The sequence below is a fragment of the Triturus cristatus genome, chromosome 1_2 (assembly GCF_964204655.1).
Source record: "Triturus cristatus chromosome 1_2, aTriCri1.1, whole genome shotgun sequence".
Classification (NCBI taxonomy): Eukaryota; Metazoa; Chordata; class Amphibia; order Caudata; family Salamandridae; genus Triturus; species Triturus cristatus.
The window spans coordinates 1,193,040,200-1,193,061,011 of record NC_140580.1 but is presented as its reverse complement, the minus strand read 5'-3'; the positions used below and the strand labels follow the sequence as shown (position 1 = coordinate 1,193,061,011).

The following is a 20,812-nucleotide window of genomic DNA, read 5'->3' as shown; positions in this document are numbered from 1 at the left end:
GACACCAAGCCAGGTAGGCTTCTGGAAGGAATAAATATAGCTTGGGGCATCAAAGGTCTACAAGGAAAGTGTGAAGCTTCCAGAAAGAATACGGCAGTCCCCTGTGCATGAGCTCCCCCAGAATCGAAAGAAAAGCAACAACAGTGGGATAAGCAACAAAGCAAGGTGTGCCGGGAATAGACACAGCTGAAACACAAAAAGACAACTAGCATACAAGATCTCCACCTAAGAGGGCCGACAAATAATACATAAGAGTGCACACATGACAAACATCATAGTGAGCAGTCCTGTGGCATCATCAAGCCAACACATTCCAGCATTATGCCGGTCGGAAAAGGAACGCAAAAAGCTAACCTCTGCATTGAAAGGGCACCCCCAGTGACACAGACCGGCACCCAGAGTTTGGGTCCCGATTGGAACCGGTGGCTGGAGTCACTAGATGAATTTCTTGCAGCAGCCGGTGAGCGAAGAGACAAGCAATGGCTGCATCTGCGATTTCAGCTGGTGGGGCAAGAAGGCCGACGCCTAATCCGGACCTTTCCAACAAAGGACGCAGAGACGTATGAAAAACTAAATTTCAACACAAAGAAAGATGTGGATCAAGAGCGCCTCATCTTCATATCAGCGTGCCAGGAACCAGGTGAATGATTAACACATTTCATTGGAAGGTTACAAAGTCTGGTATAACACTGCAATTGTAATACATTCACAAATGGGGACACATGTTGACCCAGGCGCAAGATCCTCCAAAAACACCTCTGACTAAAGAAAATCATCAGGAGGGCCGAAGTAAGAGAGCGGCCAAAGCAAGGGAACTGCAACTCAATGCAAGAAAGGAAGACAAGAGAAATGAGATGCTTCCCATGTCAGTGAGTAAAGCCCAAGAGACTGAAAGAGAGGGAAAGAGCGAGGGCAAAGACAGACCAGAAACAAGGTATCGCAATAGTCGATGTGACCCGAAATACTCGTGACAAACTGGAATAACTTGAATAAACCATTCATCAGACTTCCTAGACTATTCAGAAGAAGCATAAAGCAGTGGGACCGACCACACAATTACACGGACGACAGCATGCCCAACAAGCGAGAAGAAAAAACAAACTACAGAAGATTGGGTAATTCACCCTGACTCCAGAAACTGGTATACAAACGCATCTGAGACCCCAACCGTTCATCGAGCTTCTTAGATTTTTTCAAAGGTGCATCAAGTAGTGGGACAGATCACACATATGACACAGACAACCGCACACCCAACAAGCGAGAAGAAACAAACCACAGAAGATTGGGCAATTCACCCATACTCTGGATACTGGTATACAAACACGCTCCAGACACCCACGTCAAGGAGAGGCAACAGTTAACATCACATGAGAGCGACAGAGACAAAACGCACTAGAGCCAAACAAAAGAAAAAACCCTCAGCCATCAAATGAGGCCCCGGTGCAAGAGCACTTAAGACACTTCGAGAGATCTACCCAAAGAAATATCCCAAATATATCGCCAACTCAAGGAGCAGTTCACCACACTCCATCAGCTCGAGAGACTCACCTGTCAGACCACACCCAAAAGAACTTCCTTAAAGGAAATCACCAGAAAACTCGTCTGATTCAGAAAGTGTCTCAGCACAATCACTCCGGTCAACTGAATCATCAAAGTCAAGGGGAATGCCCATGACGTCAATCACCTACATGCACAGTGGAATCGGAGAACTCTCTCCCCGTTCAGAGCAGCACATCAGATACTCATGACTCCGAACAATCACCAACCCCACAACACAACTGTGAGAAGTTTGCCTGGTATATGCTGTCCACTGGTTCTAGTGGGCACCTCGCACCAGTCCAAGCAACCCTTATTGATGGGTTTAAAGACAACCTTTATTGAAAGCTATCCTAGTGGTAGCTATGGAGAGCAGCCTTCAGGCTAAGTCTTGAAGGAGTGTAAAGCAGCTTGACGTACCAGCTATAACCTCTTGAATAACTAAATGAAAGGAGAACCACACAAGGTATATATGTAAAATATATGTATTTATTTCTAAACACTCTCTACTAACCTCTTTATCAAGTTAGAGAGCAAGGCACACAATAATACAGTTCTTAAACGACAGTAATACAATGGGCCCCAGGGGGAGACCAAACCATATATTAAGAAAGTGGTATAAGAACCACGACTTGACTAGACACAGTGCCTAGAGCACGTAAAATTGCTGGGACCCCAAGGAACCACCTAAGGCAGCGACACAGGGGACCCACGGGGGACGTGTGCAGTGTGAGAACACAGCCGCAAGCCCCGTACAATTCAATGGGAAAGTCGCGGTTGGACACTTAGGAGAGGACTTTGAGCAAACCCTTTCAGACTTAGAAGGTTCTAAGGCCAGCACCCACGGGAGTACCGGAGTACTCGTGTTACCTCACCCAGGGAAGCCGGGTGCATAGGTGTGAAATGGTGTTGTGAATCGTCGTTGATTTCAATGGCGATGTGCTGCAAAGTGCTGCTGCCGTGGAAAGGAGAAGTGGCTGGTGTGATCCAAGCCTGGATCGAAGATGGGAAGAACCTGAAAGCAGAGGGGACAGTCAGGGTCACTTGCCAGTGACCAGGGGCACGATAGACTAATGCCCACCGATGTCGGGTGTTTCATGTGCGATGAGGTGAAGCTTGACTCCAATGCCACGGAGACCAGGAAGCATCGAGAATGACCACAGTCTGCAGGCAAGCTGTCCCACAAAGGATGTCGAGTGCTGTGGGGGTTGGTGTCCGGATTGGAGACCAACAAGCCTTGGCAACGGCAACCCACGCGGTGAGAAAAATGGCTTCGGTGTGGACCAGCAAGGTCCTGTGGACTCCCCAAGCAATGGAGAGTAAGGACACGTCTGGAGCAATCAGAAAAGTCTATTGAAAGTCAAAGTACCCTTCTCAGGGACCCACAAGTCGACGGGCAAGAGATCGCTAAGGGACCTCGAGAGGAATCACTAAATACCAGCCCACGGGTCACTCGAGGAGTGTAGGCCAGCAATCTTCAGTGGAATCACTGTTCGGGGTCTGGACTACAAGTAGCCCAAAGCACAGCCTCCGGGATTGCCAAGAAGCATATGCTGCTGCAAATGGTCGCGGTGTCCAGGGGTTCGGGTTGCACGGTCCCCACGAGGGCTTTGGATCTCAGGTTTGCTGAGAGCATGGATCAACCTTGGTGAAACTTGGAAACCCACCTCCTGTGTTGCAAAATTGTCAGTCCTTCAGGAGCAGCGTCGATGCAAACCGGACAGATGCGTCTTTGGTGCCTGCCTTGCAGGGGAGTAACTCCTTTACTCCCAGGGAGATTCTTCGGTCATCCAACGTCGTGTAGATAGTAGAAGTTCTGGGATTCTGTAGCAGAGTTTGGTCCAGGTAATTCTAAAGTCCTGCAGTCAGGGGTTCCTACTTTATACCCAAGGAAGGGGTGGGACAAACTCTGGGGAGCCACCTATGGGAGGGTCAGGACAGAGGGGTGGCTATACCCATGTCCTTTGTCCAGTTTTGTGCCAGAGCAGGGGCTGAGTGCCCCTGCAACCGGTTTGAGCTAGACTATGTACAGGGACTCCAAATGTGCCCCCAGTGCAGACATCAAAGCACTCTTGGAGTGCACCCACCCACCCCCAATACACTAAAGCCTGTCTGGGAGGTGGTCACACCTCCCTGTGACAGGAAGCCTATTGTCCAGCCATCCCTTGCCGGAGTCTCGTCCAGCAGCAGGAGGGCAGACTCTTGTTTCTGTGGCTGGCAGCATCCATTTTGTGATGCCAGGGTCTGTGAATCTGGTACCGGGTGTACCGGTGAAGTCATGGTGATTCCAAGGCGTTTGACACCAAACACAAAATGTTTCCATGCAGCCATTCCAAAGTTAGCATTTACCGCGAGGTTATAATGCACTTAAGAGTATATAGTGTGGCTGCATCACAAACAACCCTGGAATAAAGGTGCCGAAGGCTGCAGAGGGGCTCTGCTCCTGCATGGGCACCCTCTCACGTAAAAGCCAGCACCCTGCCTTCAGGAATGATAAGGCCTGCCATAGGGGTGACTGATAGGTTTATATGTGCAGTGATATGGAGAGATATAGGGACTTATAAGGGTATCCCCAGAATCCAATCTGGAGTGTACCTAAAGTACATGTAATCCATTTAGAGAGGAAGCAGCTAGGCTGGGGCCCTGAATAACAGGGTCCCAGCCAGACTAAAGTCGAAAAACAGTGAAACATCAGCAAAAAGTGGGGGTAACCATAAGAAGCAAATCCTGCTCTCCTACAGCAACCTGTCATGTCATTTATATTCACATCAAGACATGATAGTTATACCTTCACCTGTGAGGGGGCGGCCCGGCTGACTCAAAGAGCTTGCAGAGTAAGAAAAAACATATAGGAAATTACCCAGAAATATTAGGGAAATGTAGTCTTATCCCTCCGTAAGAAAAGCCGAGATGTGTTGGCAGAGACATGTCATTCTCAAGGAAAAGGGGATGAGAAAGGAACATGCAGATGCCCGGATGGCCAAAGACTTCAACATTCCCATTGGTGACTGGGAGTGGGCGAGGCAAACAAGACAAGTAAAGGAAGCTAAGAGGTGACCTCTGGTCTCGTCAAGCGGTGGGGAGGGAACAATACTCACCCCACCAACAAACACACTTCACAACAGAAACCACTCTCAACATCCGCAGAATGAAGAAACCAGTCAAGGAGACTAAAGGATGCTCACCAATGAACACACCCTGCAACAGACATCACTCTCAACATCCGCAGAGTGAAGAAACCAATCAAGGAGACCAAAGGATGCTCACCTCACCAACAAACACACCCTGCAACAGACATCACTCAACATCCGCAGAGTGAAGAAACCAATCAAGGAGACCAAAGGATGCTCACCTCACCAACGAACACATCCTGCAACAGACATCACTGTCAACATCCACAGAACCAAGAAACTAATCAAGGAGACCAAAGGATGCTCACCTCACCAACAAACACACCCTGCAACAGAAACCACTCAACATCCACAGAGTGAAGAAACCAACTAGAGAGCCCAAAGGATGCTCACCTTACCAACGAACACACCCTGCAACAGACATCACAGTCAACATCCACAGAACCAAGAAACCAATCCAGGAGACCAAAGGATGCTCACCTCACCAACAAACACACCCTGCAACAGACATCACTCTCAACATCCGCAGAGTGAAGAAACCAATCAAGGAGACCAAAGGATGCTCACCTCACCAACAAACACACCCTGCAACAGACATCACTGTCAACATCCACAGAACCAAGAAACTAATCAAGGAGACCAAAGGATGCTCACCTCACCAACAAACACACCCTGCAACAGACATCATTCTCAACAATCACACTCACCAACGAACACACTCCGCAACAGACATCACACTCAATATTCGCAGAGTGAAGAAACCAGTCAAGGAGACTAAAGGATGCTCACCAAGGAACACACCCTGCAACAGACATCACTCTCAACATCCACAGAACCAAGAAACTAATCAAGGAGACCAAAGGATACTCACCTTACCAACGAACACACCCCGCAACAGACATCACTCTCAACACCTGCAGAGTGAAGAAACCAACTAGAGAGCCCAAAGGATGCACTGAAGAGAAAGATTGAATTACTTTCTACATGGAGAGGGAGATGTCACGTCCTCTAGGAAAGGACATTGTTATATAAATAGGTCAGTGGTCTAGCTGGCATAGACAGAAGTGAGATGCAAGAATATTCCTGTGAAGAGACAGGAAGCACTGGTTTCTCTCTCACTACATCGAGGGAAGCAGACCGAGGAGGACGTGTGGAGAGCAGCTCCCCATCAATAGGTCATGTACAAGATTTGAGGAGTTAATAAAGATGAGTTATTGGCCTTATGCCAGGTGCTGTCTTTTATGCAGAGTGTTATGGTTTCAGGGCTGTGAAGAGAAACCAATGCAGAACAGGACAGTGGCTACAGACCGGATCTTCTGCCAGGGTCTGGGGTAGGTGGCAGCCACCCCAAGGACCGTAGAACCTTCTGGAGTCCCTGGCAGAGGAAAGGGTCACTGCCTCTCAAAGCAGCTATAGTAAAGCACATGCATAGACATAGAGAAGCACTCCCCTCCCTTACCGCTCTCCCTAGGGCCAGGCACCCCACCGATGCAACTCTAGAATGAAGAGACAAAATGTATTTTATGTGGTTTTGTAACATGCTCACATTTTACAGGAAAGGTCAGATTTGCTGTTCTCTAGAACAGTTTGAATTTTATACTTGCCAACTCGCTCCTTCCCTTTGAAGCTGCGCCTGTCATCTGCTGTTTGCTCTTTCCCCTTATCCCTCTCTCCCTCTCCTGCAAATGTATCTATTGTGTCTTGTTTATCCTCTCCCCTCTCTCCCTCCCTTGAACCGGTCTCTCGTCTTCTTTATTCTCTCCCTCTCAAAGTGAATCTTTGTCTATCACTTTTTGTTTATTCTCTCTCCCTCTCTTGAATCTGTCTCACTTCTTTTTTTTATTCTCTCCCTTCCTCCCTCTCTTGAATCTTTCTTTCTTCTTGTTTATTCTCCCTCTCCCTTGCCCTGTCTTGAACCTGTGTCTATCATGTCTTGTTCCCTCGTCTTTCGCAAGCTCGCCCTCTTGTCCTTGACTAGTGACCCTCTCTTCCTTTTCCTAGGACGCCCCAAGTGACACCGACTACAAGGCGGTTCTCACCCAGAGTCACGAGGTAAGTGCTCCAAGTCACCAAAGTGTGAGAGGTGGTGGAAATGATAACATAAACCCCTTGAATCCCAGATGCCATATGGTTGAGCGCTTCTTTTTGCGTTTGTTGTGGTGGGCAAGGAGAGGAACTGCATGAAGACTTACAGGGTAGGAAGAGACTGCAAAGGGTGAAGTGAAAGAAGCTGAAAATGAAGAGAAGAGAAGGGAGAAAGCTCACCCAGGACTGTGCAGGGAGGTCCAGGGCGGGCTGTGAGAAGGCCTGGTGTGCTGCTCTGACTTTAACCTGCTTTCTGACCAGTGCAGTATGTGAGCAGACCCGGCAGACTCAGTGAGGAGGCCTAGTGTGGATCTCCTGAGCCTGGCTTTCAACTGGTGCAGTGTACTGGCACTCACCAGGTGACGTGTCCTGGCACTTGCCTGGTGTGGTGTCCAAGCTGTCAACTGGTGAGATGCCCCAGCTCTCACCTGGTGCGCTGCCCCGGCCCTTGCCTGCTGCGGTGTCCTGGCTGTCACCTGGTGCGGTGTCCTGGCTGTCACCTGGTGCGGTGTCCTGGCTGTCACCTGGTGCGGTGTCCTGGCTGTCACCTGGTGCGGTGTCCTGGCTGTCACCTGGTGCGGTGTCCTGGCTGTCACCTTGTGCGGTGTCCTGGCTGTCAGCTGGTGCTGTTTCCTGGCTGTCACCTGGTGCTGTTTCCTGGCTGTCACCTGGTGCTGTTTCCTGGCTGTCACCTGGTGCAGTGTCCTGGCTGTCACCTGGTGCAGTGTCCTGGCTGTCACCTGGTGCAGTGTCCTGGCTGTCACCTGGTGCAGTGTCCTGGCTGTCATCTGGTGCAGTGACCTGGCTCTCACCTGGTGCGGTACCCCGGCTCTCGCTTGGTGCAGTTTCTCTGTACTCACCTAGTGAGGTATACCAGCTCTCACTTGGTATTGTCCTGGCTTTCACTTGGTATTGTGTCCTGGCTGTCACCTGGTGCAATGTCCTGGCTGTCATCTGATGCGGTGTCCTGGCACTTGCATGGTGCAGTGACCTGGCTCTCGCCTTGTGCGGTACTCCGGCTCTCGCTTGGTGCAGTTTCTCTGTAGTCACCTAGTGAGGTGTACCAGCTCTCACTTTGTGCGGTGTCCCGGCTTTCACTTGGTATTGTGTCCTGGCTGTCACCTGGTGCAGTGTCCTTGCTCTCACCTGGTGTGGTGCCCTGTCTTAGCCCTAATGTGGTCTCCCGGTTCCCACCTGTTCCAGCATCTTGGCTCTCACCTGGTGCGGTGTCTCTGCTCTCATCAAGAGCAGTGTCTCTGCTCCCATCAAGAGCGGTGACCCAGCTCTCACTTTGTGCGGTTTCCTGGCTTTCACCTGGTGCAGTGTCCCGGCTCTTGCCTGGTACGGTGACCTTGCTTTCACCTTGTGAGGTGTCCTGGCTCTCATCAAATGCGTTGTCCCGCCTCGAGCCTGGTGAGGTGACCCAGCTCTAGACTGGGACGGTGTCTCGGATCTTCCCTGTTGTGGTGTACCAGCTCTCGCCTGGTGCTGTACCCCGGCTCTCGTCTGGTGAGGTGTCCTGGCTCACACCTGGTGAGGTGTTCCAGGCCTAGCCTGGTGTGGTGCCCCAACTCTCGCTTGGTGCTGTGTCTCTGCTCTCGCCTGGTACTGTGTCCCGGTTGTCACGTAGTGCAGTGTCCTGGCTCTCGCCTGGTGAGGTGTCCCAGCTCTCCCCCGGTACAGTGTCCCAGCTCTCCCCCGGTACGTGTCCCAGCTCTCCCCCGGTACGTGTCCCAGCTCTCCCCCGGTAGGGTGTCCCAACTCTCCCCCGGTAGGGTGTCCCAGCTCTCCCCCGGTAGGGTGTCCCAGCTCTCCCCCGGTAGGGTGTCCCAGCTCTCCCCCGGTAGGGTGTCCCAGCTCTCCCCCGGTAGGGTGTCCCAGCTCTCCCCCGGTAGGGTGTCCCAGCTCTCCCCCGGTAGGGTGTCCCAGCTCTCCCCCGGTACGGTGTCCCAGCTCTCCCCCGGTACGGTGTCCCGGCTCTCCCCCGGTACGGTGTCCCGGCTCTCCCCCGGTACGGTGTCCCGGCTCTCCCCCGGTACGGTGTCCCGGCTCTCCCCCGGTACGTGTCCCGGCTCTCCCCCGGTAGGTGTCCCAGCTCTCCCCTGATACAGTGTCCCTCCCGGGTCTGCCCCTGTACGGTGTCCCAGCTCCCCCCCGGTATGGTGTCCCAGCTCCCCCCCGGTATGGTGTCCCAGCTCCCCCCCAGTACGGTGTCCCAGCTCTTCCCCCCCCCCGCCCCCAGTACGGTGTCTCAGCTCTCCCCCCGGTACAGTGTCTCAGCTCTCCCCCCGGTACAGTGTCTCAGCTCTCCCCCCGGTACAGTGTCTCAGCTCTCCCCCGGTACGGTGTCCCGGATCCCCCCCGGTACGGTGTCCCGGATCCCCCCCGGTACGGTGTCCCGGATCCCCCCCGGTACGGTGTCCCGGATCCCCCCCGGTACGGTGTCCCGGATCCCCCCCGGTACGGTGTCCCGGATCCCCCCCGGTACGGTGTCCTGGCTCTCCCCCAGTACGATGTCCCTCCCGGCTCTTCCCCAGGAAAGGTGTCCCAGCTCTCCCCCGGCTCTCCCCCCGGTACGGTGTCCCGGCTCTCCCCCCGGTACGGTGTCCCGGCTCTCCCCCCCAGTACGGTGTCCCGGCTCTCCCCCCAGTACGGTGTCCCGGCTCTCCCCCCAGTACGGTGTCCCAGCTCCTCAATAAAATGGATTGTGCCTGCGTGAAGGGACCGTAGTTGGACTACGCCCCTCACATGTGCCATCCAGTCATCCATCTACAGAGTGCTTTAGAAATGACACTTGGTGGCTGGATCAGGACCTCTCCTCCTTCTGCTACCAGGACCCCAAAGGAGACAGAGAGGGCGAACCTGCAGACAGACTGGTGGTGCTCATTCTGAGAAGTTGGCCCGATATATGCTGTCCACTAGTTCTAGTGGGCACCTTGTATCAGTCCAAACAACCCCTTATGGTGAATGGTTAAAGACAACCTTATGTGAAAGCTATCCTTGTGGTAGCTATTGAGAGCAGCCTTCAGGCTAAGTCTCGAAGGAATGTAAAGCAGCTTGTTTTACCAGTCTATAATCTCTTGAATGATCAAATGAAAGGAGAACCACACAAGGTATATATAGAATATATGTATTTATTACTAAACACTCTCTACTAACCTCTTCATGAGATTAGAGAGCAAGGCACGCAGTATTACAGTTCTAAAACGACAGTAAATAGCACAATATACAATGGGCCCCAGGGGGAGACCAAACCATATATTAAGAAAGTGGTATAAGAACCATGACTTGACTAGACACAGTGCCTAGAGCACGTAGAATTGCTGGGACCCCAAGGAACCACCCAAGGCAGTGACACAGGGGACGCACGGGGGATGCGTGCAGTGTGAGAACACAGCTGCAAGCTCCATGCAATCCTATGGGAAAGTCGCAGTTGGAGATTTAGGACTTTGAGCAAACCCTTTCAGACTTAGAAGGTTCTAAGGCCAGCACACACGTGAGCACCAGAGTACTCGTGTTACCTCACCCAGGGAAGCCGTGTGCATAGGTGTCAAATGGTGTCGGGAATCTTCTCTGTGTTCAATGGAGAGTTGCTGCAAAGTGCTGCTGCCGTGAAAAGGAAAAGTGTCCGGTGTGATCCAAGCCTGGATTGAAGATGTGAGGAACCTGAAAGCAGAGGGGACAGTCTGGGTCACTTGCCAGTGACCAGGGGCACGATAGACCAATGCCCACCGATGTCGGGTGTTTCAGGTGCGATGAGGTGAAGCTGGACTCCACTGCCACGGAGACCAGGAGGTGTTGACGACGACCACATTCTGCAAGTGAGCTCTCTCACAAAGGATGTCAAGTGCTGGGGGGTCGGTGTCTGGACTGGAGACCAACAAGCCTTGGCAATGGCAACCCATGCGGTGAGAGTAAAACTGCTTTGGTGTGGACCAGCAAGGTCCTGTGGACTCCCCAAGCGATGGAGAATCAGGGCACGTCTGGAGCAACCAGGTAAACATGTTGAAAGTCAAAGTTACCTTCTCAGGGACCCACTAGTCAACGGACAAGGGATCGTGGAGGGACCTCGAGAGGAATCACTAAATACCAGCCCACGGGTCACTCGAGGAATGTAGGCCAGTAACCTTCAGTGGAATCACTGCAAGGGGTCTGGACTAAAAGTAGCCCAAAGCACAGCCTCAGGGATTGCCAAGAAGCATATGCTGCTGCAAATGTACAAGGGTTCGGGTTGCACTGTCCCCACAAGGGCTTTGGATCTCAGGATTGCTGAGAGCACTGATCGGCCTTGGGGAAGCCTGGAAACCCACCTCCTGTGTAGCAAAGTCTTCGGAGTCCTTCGGGAGCTGCGTAGTTGCAAACCGGACAGATGCGTTTCAGGTGCCTGCCTTGCAGGGGAGTAACTCCTCTACTCCAAGGGAGATTCTTCGGTCATCCAACGTAGTGTAGATAGTTGAAGTTCTGGGATACTGTAGCAGAGTTTCGTCCAGGTAAATCTAAAGTCCTGTAGTCAGTGGTTCCTACTTTATACCCAAGGAAGGGGTGGGACAAACTCTGGGGACCCACCTATGGGAGGGTCAGGACAGAGGGGTGGCTACACCCATGTCCTTTGTCCAGTTTCGCTCCAGAGCAGGTGCTGAGCCCCTGCAACCGGTTTGAGCTGGACTATGCTTGAGGACACCAAATGTGCCCCCAGTGCAGACATCAAAGCACTCTTGGAGTGCACCCACCCAGCCCCAGTACACTAAAGCCTGTCTGGGAGGTGGTCACACCTCCCTGTGACAGGAAACCTATCGTCCAGGCCTCCCTTGCCAGAGTTTCGTCCAGCAGCAGGAGGGCAGACTCGTGTCTGTGGCTGGCAGCATCCATTTTCTAATGCCAGGGTTCTGTGAAGCAGGTAACGGGTGTACCGGTGCTGTCATGTTTCTCCCTCTAGTAGGGTGAAATCATACCTCCCACACCAGTTTCTGGTGTCGAGCTATGATTCCAAGGTGTTTGACACCAAACACGACATGTTTCCATGCAGCCATTCCAAATGTAGCATTTATCGCAAGGTTATATAATGCACTTAAGTATATGGTTTGGCTGCATCACAAACAACCCCGGAATAAAGGTCCCGAATGTTGCAGAGGGGCTCTGCTCATGCATGGGCACCCTCTCACATAAAACCCAGCACCCTGCTTTCAGGATTGATAAGGTCTGCCATAGGGGTAACTGATAGGTTTATATGTGCAGTGATAAGGATAGATATAGTGAACCTATATCTAAGTAAGGGGTGCATACACCACCTTAGACAGGATGCTGTAGCAGACCTGTTGTGTCATTTTGAATGGTCTCCCAGGGGTGGCATAAAACATGCTGCAGCCCCTGAGAGGTCTCTGGGGTACCTATGCCCTGGGTATATAGTATACCGTATACTAGGGAATTATAAGGGTACCCCAGAATCCAATCTGTAGTGTACCTAAAGTACATGCAATCAGTTTTAGGGAGAAAGCAAATAGTTTGGCTGGGATCCTGCTAATCAGGACCCCAGTCTAAGTCGAAAACAAGCAAAACACCAGGCAAAAAATGGGGGTAACATGCAGTCAGATTCCACCTTCCTACACTCATGAAAATAAGAAACTTGGGTTTAATGAACACTGCTAAATTAAACAAGCATTGACATAGCCAATAGGTCTCACCTTCGGGACCTTATAAGTGTTTAGCCATGCAGCACTTTATCCTGTTACTAATCCGGCCACATCATTTTACGCCCTATGATGTTTAAGGACGCGATCCCTGTGTGTCATGGACAGAAACATGCTTTGTAATGTACCGTGGTAACACTGGGCTGCAGAAATCAGTCTATGCAATTCGACCAGTGGAGATGTCTGTTAAAAAAAAACATATCTCCCACTCATGTGGTAAAATGCAGGTGTGTGCAAATGGTGGCAACACATCATACTGCAAGTACACCAGCAGGAACATGTGAAGTATTCTAAAAGAATCCCCCCACCAGGGACATGTCAAGAGCTTCCCCCATTGCTTAATAAGCTGACAAGTCACTAGTCACGGAACACACTCGCCACAGCTCCTGGGACTGTGCGGCAGGGTACGGCCAAATTATGCTGCAGGGTTGATTAAATTAAGTGGCAAGAAATGGCAAATTATGTGGCATCATTTTCCTTTTTTTTTGTTTTTTTTACACTTGTTAACGCTGTCCAGACATAGTTGCACCTACGTAGTTCCAGTTTAACACCCAGACCCTAATCATACCTTTAACAAAACCAATACAAACTGTGTTGGGAGTAAAAGGCCGCAGTTTAATAAACAATTCAATACTCATGGCCCCTTGCAGGTGCCATGGCAAAGATTTATTCACGTGAGGTGCTGGCGATGAAGTAAGTAATAGTTTTGTTACTCCAAGTTCCCGAACCCTGTAATGGGCTGACGTAGCTACTGCCCTTTTAAACACCAATTGCCCCTTGCCTGTTTACCCTCAACAGCACATCCAGAGCCCCCCACAAACCATTTAGAACAAGGCGATTAAATATGCCACGTCGCCACCCACACAACACTGCATGCAGCCGCGTAATTGGTAATAATGCGGCTCAATGAGGCAGCCTTATTAGGCCGGGCAACAGAGCAGAATGCAATAAACAGCAAGTGATTTTGCGCTACATTAATACTGATAATGCGCTAAACTAATATATTCCACCCAGCAGCTGTGCAGCACCAACTAGGACTGTGCAGAACACTGCAGACATTTATTTAGCTGTTTTATAAAGCGCGAACTTGAAACAAAGGTATCAGAGCGCTTTGCATGAGCACCAGTTGCATTACAGACGGACGCATTAATTTTTAGGCGCGGGGAGATTAAGTTATTTGTCCAGAATCACAGGATGTTTTGAGTCTCCAGCCAGACTCAAACCTGGTCCCCCAGCTTAAAAGTCTAGGCGTTAAGCCACACATTGCCAATGAGTGGGCATCTTGACTCCTCTCGGCACCTGCCCCACATTCATGTTGGCACCCATCCCCTGAGAGTAAGAATGATAGCACTTTGCTGTACAAATGTTGGGAACAAGACATGACCCCCCGTCACCTAGGATATAACGTTTTGTGCTGAAATGCTGCTGAAATTTGTGTTTACTGTTGCCCAGGATGCATACAACAGTCTGTAACACTAACATCAAATTGCAAGCCGAAAGAGGGTTCCGATTTGAGGGCACTCCAGACGTACCACATGGTGGAAAGGCGCTAGGCTACTGTCGGCCATGGCGCTGTGCCCCCAGATCGTGAGGTGGCAGGGCACCCTGATTCTTTCTGTCCTTTACTATCCAACTGGCGGGACAGCAGCCTTTTCCTTGCGTACGGGCTATTGGCGTCCTTGCTACCCGCTGTCTGGGTGAAAGGTCACAGGGTACTCGGAATCGGACTAGGAGGTAATGCCCTCTCATAAGCAGACCTAGATATGACGTGCTTCTTGATTTTGCTTTTAAAATCAACTAAAAAAATTCTAACTCCGCAGAAAGGAAGGAGAAGGACTGTCTGGAGGCGAGTAGGCCTGGCGTTGGTGGCAATGCAGCGGTAAACCCGTGGCAGCCGGCAGCACATGTGAGAGGTCGGCCTGGCGTTAGTGGCAATGCAGCGATAAAACCCATGGTAGCCGGCAGCACATGTGAGAGGTCGGCCTGGCGTTAGTGGCAATGCAGCGATAAAACCCATGGTAGCCGGCAGCACATGTGAGAGGTCGGCCTGGCGTTAGTGGCAATGCAGCGATAAACCCATGGTAGCCGGCAGCACATGTGAGAGGTCGGCCTGGCGTTGGTGGCAATGCAGCTGTAAACCCATGGTAGCCGGCAGCACATGTGAGAGGACGGCCTGGCGTTGGTGGCAATGCAGCTGTAAACCCATGGTAGCCGGCAGCACATGTGAGAGGTCGGCCTGGCGTTAGTGGCAATGCAGCGGTAAACCCGTGGCAGCCTGCAGCACATGTTAGAGGTCGGCCTGGCGTTGGTGGCAATGCAGCGGTAAACCCGTGGCAGCCGGCAGCACATGTGAGAGGTCGGCCTGGCGTTGGTGGCAATGCAGCGATAAACCCATGGTAGCCGGCAGCACATGTGAGAGGTCGGCCTGGCGTTGGTGGCAATGCAGCAGTAAACCCGTGGCAGCCAGCAGCACATGTGAGAGGTCGGCCTGGCGTTAGTGGCAATGCAGCGATAAAACCCATGGTAGCCGGCAGCACATGTGAGAGGTCGGCCTGGCGTTGGTGGCAATGCAGCGATAAACCCATGGTAGCCGGCAGCACATGTGAGAGGTCGGCCTGGCGTTGGTGGCAATGCAGCGGTAAACCCGTGGCAGCCGGCAGCACATGTGAGAGGTCGGCCTGGCGTTAGTGGCAATGCAGCGATAAACCCGTGGCAGCCGGCAGCACATGTGAGAGGTCGGCCTGGCGTTAGTGGCAATGCAGCGATAAACCCGTGGCAGCCTGCAGCACATGTGAGAGGTCGGCCTGGCGTTGGTGGCAATGCAGCGATAAACCCGTGGCAGCCGGCAGCACATGTGAGAGGTCGGCCTGGCGTTAGTGGCAATGCAGCGGTAAACCCGTGGCAGCCGGCAGCACATGTGAGAGGTCGGCCTGGCGTTAGTGGCAATGCAGCGGTAAACCCGTGGCAGCTGGCAGCACATGTGAGAGGTCGGCCTGGCGTTGGTGGCAATGCAGCGATAAACCCATGGTAGCCGGCAGCACATGTGAGAGGTCGGCCTGGCGTTAGTGGCAATGCAGCGATAAACCCGTGGCAGCCGGCAGCACATGTGAGAGGTCGGCCTGGCGTTAGTGGCGATGCAGCGATAAAACCCGTGGCAGCCGGCAGCAGAGACGTTTTTGAAGAATATGGGCGTCGCGCCGGATACAGGATTAACTGGAGTAAATCCACCCTATATCCGCCGGGAGGGGCGGTGGAACCCCAGTCCTACCCGAGTTGCCTGCGATACACCACAGAGGGATTTACCTACCGTGGACTTTATATCACCACTGAGGTGGCTACCATTTTGGAGCGTATTTCTATTTTATTTTATTTATTTATTGAGTTTTTTATATAGCGCTGGCTAGACCCGGAGGTATCAGAGCGCTTTACATGAGGAAGAGACATTGTTTCAGAACATGGTTACAAAGTTACATCAGTTACTGGAGCGTAGTTACAGGAATGACACGAGTACAAAAGCATCGCATAAACATGAGGAACAAATAGGCAAGGGGGAGAGAGGGGAGGAATAGGGGCGGTAGACTGAGAACAATGGAGGGAAGAGGAGGGGGGTGTAGGAGGCACAACGGGGAGATGAGGAAAACGTAATGTTAGGCGAGTTCTTTTAAATTTCCAAGAAGTTGTTAAAAGATGGAGGAAGCTCCCGCTGACGATCGTGGGGAGGGCCGCAATGTATACAATGATCACATTTCCCCAGCAACTCTGTCTTGCAAAATACTTACTGTAGAATTCCAGTGGCCTTGCTTACAACTCTCAACTGCGAATTACGTATGCTTCTTTGGGATGGGGCCCATCCAAGAATAGCACCGCAACGAAAGCCGTACAATGGGGCTTTGGCCTTACCGGACATTAGAGCACATTACAGAGCGGCCCATCTCATCGTAATTAAAGAATGGAATCCCGCTCCTGGGGATCGCCCCACTTATCTGTTGGAAAGGCTGCAATTCAGGACACGCACGCAATTGCACTATATATATGGAGGTAAAGGTAGCCGTCGGCTCCTACCTGCTACCCAGAGAGTATTAGAGGCCTGGAAGGGTGCTGAGAGGCAAATGAGATGGGACATGAAGCCTGTGGGAGGGGACAAGATTGGTTGAACGAGGGAAACTGAGTGGCTTCAAGCAGTGGGATCTAAATGGGATCTCTAAAATACGCAGCGTCTTGGAAAAAGGCACATTGGCTCCGTTCACGACGCTACAGGCTACCCATCACTTACAAGCCTCTCAATATTATGCTTATCTCAAACTAAAACATGCCTGGCGAGCCGAGGGAATAGACGCGGAGTCACTGCCGGAAAATGCCCTACTAGAAGGCAGGCTCCTACAAGAAGAGATTTCTGCTCAGGTCATCTCATTGACCTACAAAACACTACTTAACAATATGCCTGATAAACTAGCCCGCTTAGAGCTAAACGGGAACTTACCGCTGGTCCAATGGAAGAGAGACTGGAGGCCGCCCTCATGCATCCGCGCCAAGTGGCGATTACATTAAGACTCCGCCTTATTCAATACAAAATCCTCCACAGGACTTACTCTGCTAGGGCGAGTCTCCGCTGTGAGAAGTTGGCCTGATGTATGATGTCACTAGTTCTAGTGTACACCTTATATCAGTCCAAACAACCCTTATGGTGATTGGTTGTAAAGTCAACCTTATAGACCAGCTATCCTAGTGGTAGCATGGACAAGAGCAGTCTTAGGCTAAACTCTGAATGGCATGTGAAGCCAGCTGTGATACCATATATAATCCCTTGAATACCAAATGAAAGGACACCACAACAGATATATATATAAAATAAAGTGTATTTATTCTAGTCAAACCCTCAGCACTCTTTATGAGATTCGAGGTAAGTACAACACAGTCTTATTTAAGCATACATAAGTCACACAGGTAAGTAATACAGTTAGGCCCTAGGGGCCACGTAAACCATATACTAAAGAAGTGGTATAAGGACCACTGTCACGGAAATAGAATAGGCCTAGGCCTAGGGAATCGCTGGGGCTACACTACACTACCAACAGTTAGGAAGTGGGAGGCCCACGGGATTCAGGTGCAGAGTGGAAACACTCACGCGTAATGCATATAGTCGATAGAAATAGTACAGTTTTCAAATAAGCAGTTTAAGGACACTTCTGAAGCAACTAGAGAGTCGAGACTCGGAAACTAGACCCTAGGATAGTCACTACCCTTGTGAGCACCGAAGTACCCAAGTTACCTAGCCCACGGGCTGCGGGTGCATAGGTGTGAACTTGCGTCGGGTTTCGTCGCGGACTTCTATGGATGCCTGAAGGAAAGTTGCTGACAGGCAGTCAGTGAAGAGTGTCCAGTGGATCCCAAGGCCGGGATCAAGAAGGAAGGAACCTGCAAGCAGAAAGGACAGAGTCAAGGTCACTAGCCAGTGACCACGTGGAACCAGGAGGGAACCAGGCGATGTCGTGAAGATTGCAGGTGAAGGGTGAAGCTTGTCGCTGCAGCCACGGGTACCAGGAGATGTCGAGGACGACCAGGACCAGGAGGCGAGCTGTCCCACGAAGGCTCTTGCTGTCGGCGGCGTCGAAGTTGAACTAGGACTCACCAAGCCTTGGCAAGCGGAACCCACGAAGGACGGAGGACTTGCTTCTGGTGCAGACCAGGAAGGTCTGGGGTGCTTCTCTTTTGCAAAGAAGCGGGAGCCAGTCTGGAGGAGCCAAACCAGCAGTGAAGAGTTCAAGGTGTGTTGTCAGAGGCCGCTAGCCAACGGGCAAGCAACCGGACAGACGCGGCAAGCAGGAAAATGGAGAAGGGCCCCACGCAGGACTCGTGGAGTGTGGGGGGCTGATCTTCGGTGCAGATGGTGCTTGGGGTTGGGGCTTCTCAATCCCCGGTGCACAACTTCGAGGGTACCTCAGAAGCTGCGCTGGAAGATACTCGCCACTTTTCCCAGGTAGCCGGTCCCACGTCTCTCGTCGCCTCCACGGATCTCAGCTCGGCTGTGGATGTGGATCAGGGTCGGAGAAGTCTGGAAGTCAAGGCTCTGGTCGGGCTCTGCAGTCGGTCCCTCGTAGAACTTCAGCAAAGCAAAGGGTAGTCTCTTGATGGTGCCTGTTTGCACAGGGTAGCCACTCCTTGGCCACAAGGGAGATTCTTCAGTCTTCTTCTTTCGTTGAATGTCGAAGGTCCAGAGATTCTGTTCAAGTTGCAGGTTCAGGATAATCTCATTTAGCAGGGCCCAACTAGCTACTAATATACTGGGCTAGTGGGCTGGGCTACCTGCAAGGTCCCTCCTATGGGTGGGACCAGGAAGGGGAGTGGCTACACCCCCTTTCCTTTGTCCAGTTTCGCGCCAGAGCTGGGGCTGGAGTGCCCCAGCGCCGGTTTGAACTGGACTATGCATGGAGCACCTTGTGTGCCCCAGGCATGTCTCATTCCTTTCAGCCCACCCTGCCCCAATACACTAAAGGCTGTCTGGGGAGGTGCTAGCACCTCCCCAAGCAGGAAACCTATTGTCCAGGCCTCCCTGGCTGGGATCACTCCCAGCAGCAGGAGGTCAGACTCGTGTCTGTGGCAGCAGCATCCATTTTGTGATGCTGAAACTTTGGTGAGAGTTAAACAGCAAAGTAGGATTTTAACATGTCTCTCCCTCTAGAAGGGAGGAATAATATCCTCATCACCAGAAATGGTATGGGGGTATTATTCCAAAGTGTTAGACACCTTACACGACATGTTTTGATAAAGCCAAACCATAGTTACCATAACCGTTTAAGATTATAAGGCACTTTAAGAGTATATGGTAGGCTATATCATAGAACAGCTATAAGGACATGGTTCCGAAAGCTGCAGACAGGCTCAGCTCATGCTAGAGCACCATCTCACATGTTACCAAGCACTCTGCCTCCAGGATTGTTAAGGCCTGCCATAGGAGTGGTTGATAGGTACACATGTGTCTATATATAAGGGTAAATATAGGTATACTATATCTAAGCAAGGGGTGATTACACGACCTTGCCCCAGCTGAGGGATCAGCCAGTTGTGTCTGATTGGAAGGCCAGACCAGGGGTGGCATAATACATGCTGCAGCCCCTGGGAGGCCTAGGATACACCTATGCCCTGGGTACCTAGGGTACACTGTACAGGGTCCAATAAGGTGATCCTTACCAATTGGGCATGTACCTAGGGTACATGGAGTCCATTTTAAAGAGAGAGCAGACAGCCTGAGACCCTGAATGGCAGGATCTCAGGCCAACTAAGTCGAAAAACCAGCTAGACACTAGGCAAAAAGTTGGGGGTAACCATAGTCAGATATCCACCTTCCTACATCCGCACCATGGGGAGAGCTACCAAGCCAGACTGTCTAGATGCCATATAGAACGAGGTACATTCATACGTACCCTATATGAGTGCAGCAGGATACGAACATACTGGAGTAAGGTAGTGAAGGAACTGAACAACATATCGGGTGCACAGTTGGACCTAGAGGCTCGATTTCTTCTACTGGGGATCCCCACGGATGTGGGTCTGCCATGTCACTTCTGCTAGCCGATTTGGGGCTGGTGGTAGCCAAAAGGGACATAGCGCTTTACTGGGGGTCCAGCAACTCCCCACACTTAAGGAATGGAGGGCAGGTGTAGACCTAGATATGGTAGCGGAACAAGTGACGTACAAAGCCAGGGGTTGTCCCCGGAAATTTCCAAAGCTATGGGCCCCATGGAGAGCATGTTATGGTTTGGAACTGGGGGGGGAAGATGGAGGGAATTGAATCATGACCGGGAGCACAGGGGACTGCACCTTTAAAACTGTGATGTCCGACCCAATGTCGATAAATGTAGATAATCTTGAGGTGACTATCGTCCTATGTTCATCTTTGAATTTGATGTCCTATCTCTTGCTGTCATTTCCTGAGAACAGTGCTGGTTTTTTTGTTCTGTACCCCGTCATTGCTCACCATTCAATTTATTTTGTGTGTTCATGATTTTTCTGATTGCATGCTTATATTGCAAATAATAAATAAAACATTTATAGAAAAAAAAAATGTTTGAATTCGGGCCGCTAACCAGACAACTTGAGGAACGGGGCCTAACGGCTTTGTGAAAACGTCAACAGGACACGAGTGCTCACAGGAAGTGGTCAAATCAAAAGTCTGGAGCTTTTTTAAAGTTTGTTGCATCAACTAAGGAAGGGGATGTGGTCTTGAGTTGTTAGCGAGTCCCCCTCCTAGTGCCAATATTGGCCACACTCACCAGCCCTCCCGCAGCAACATACAGGTAGCATAAATAAGCAGACAAGACAACTTTTTGGTGGAGAAAATTGCTGCAGGTTTATTAGCATACCAAATATGCCAAC

General features: G+C 51.3%; 1 protein-coding gene across 5 annotated transcripts in view; it reads left to right on the top strand.

Annotated features, from left to right (window-relative positions):
• Positions 1–20,812, top strand: part of PIP5KL1 (phosphatidylinositol-4-phosphate 5-kinase like 1) — a 621,182-nt gene that overhangs the window by 329,743 nt on the left and 270,627 nt on the right. For all 5 annotated transcript variants that reach the window (XM_085614153.1, XM_085614158.1, XM_085614155.1 and 2 more), the window contains one exon: positions 6,669–6,719. In XM_085614153.1, coding sequence (XP_085470279.1) covers positions 6,669–6,719 — 51 coding nt within the window. The remainder of the gene's footprint in view (positions 1–6,668; positions 6,720–20,812) is intronic.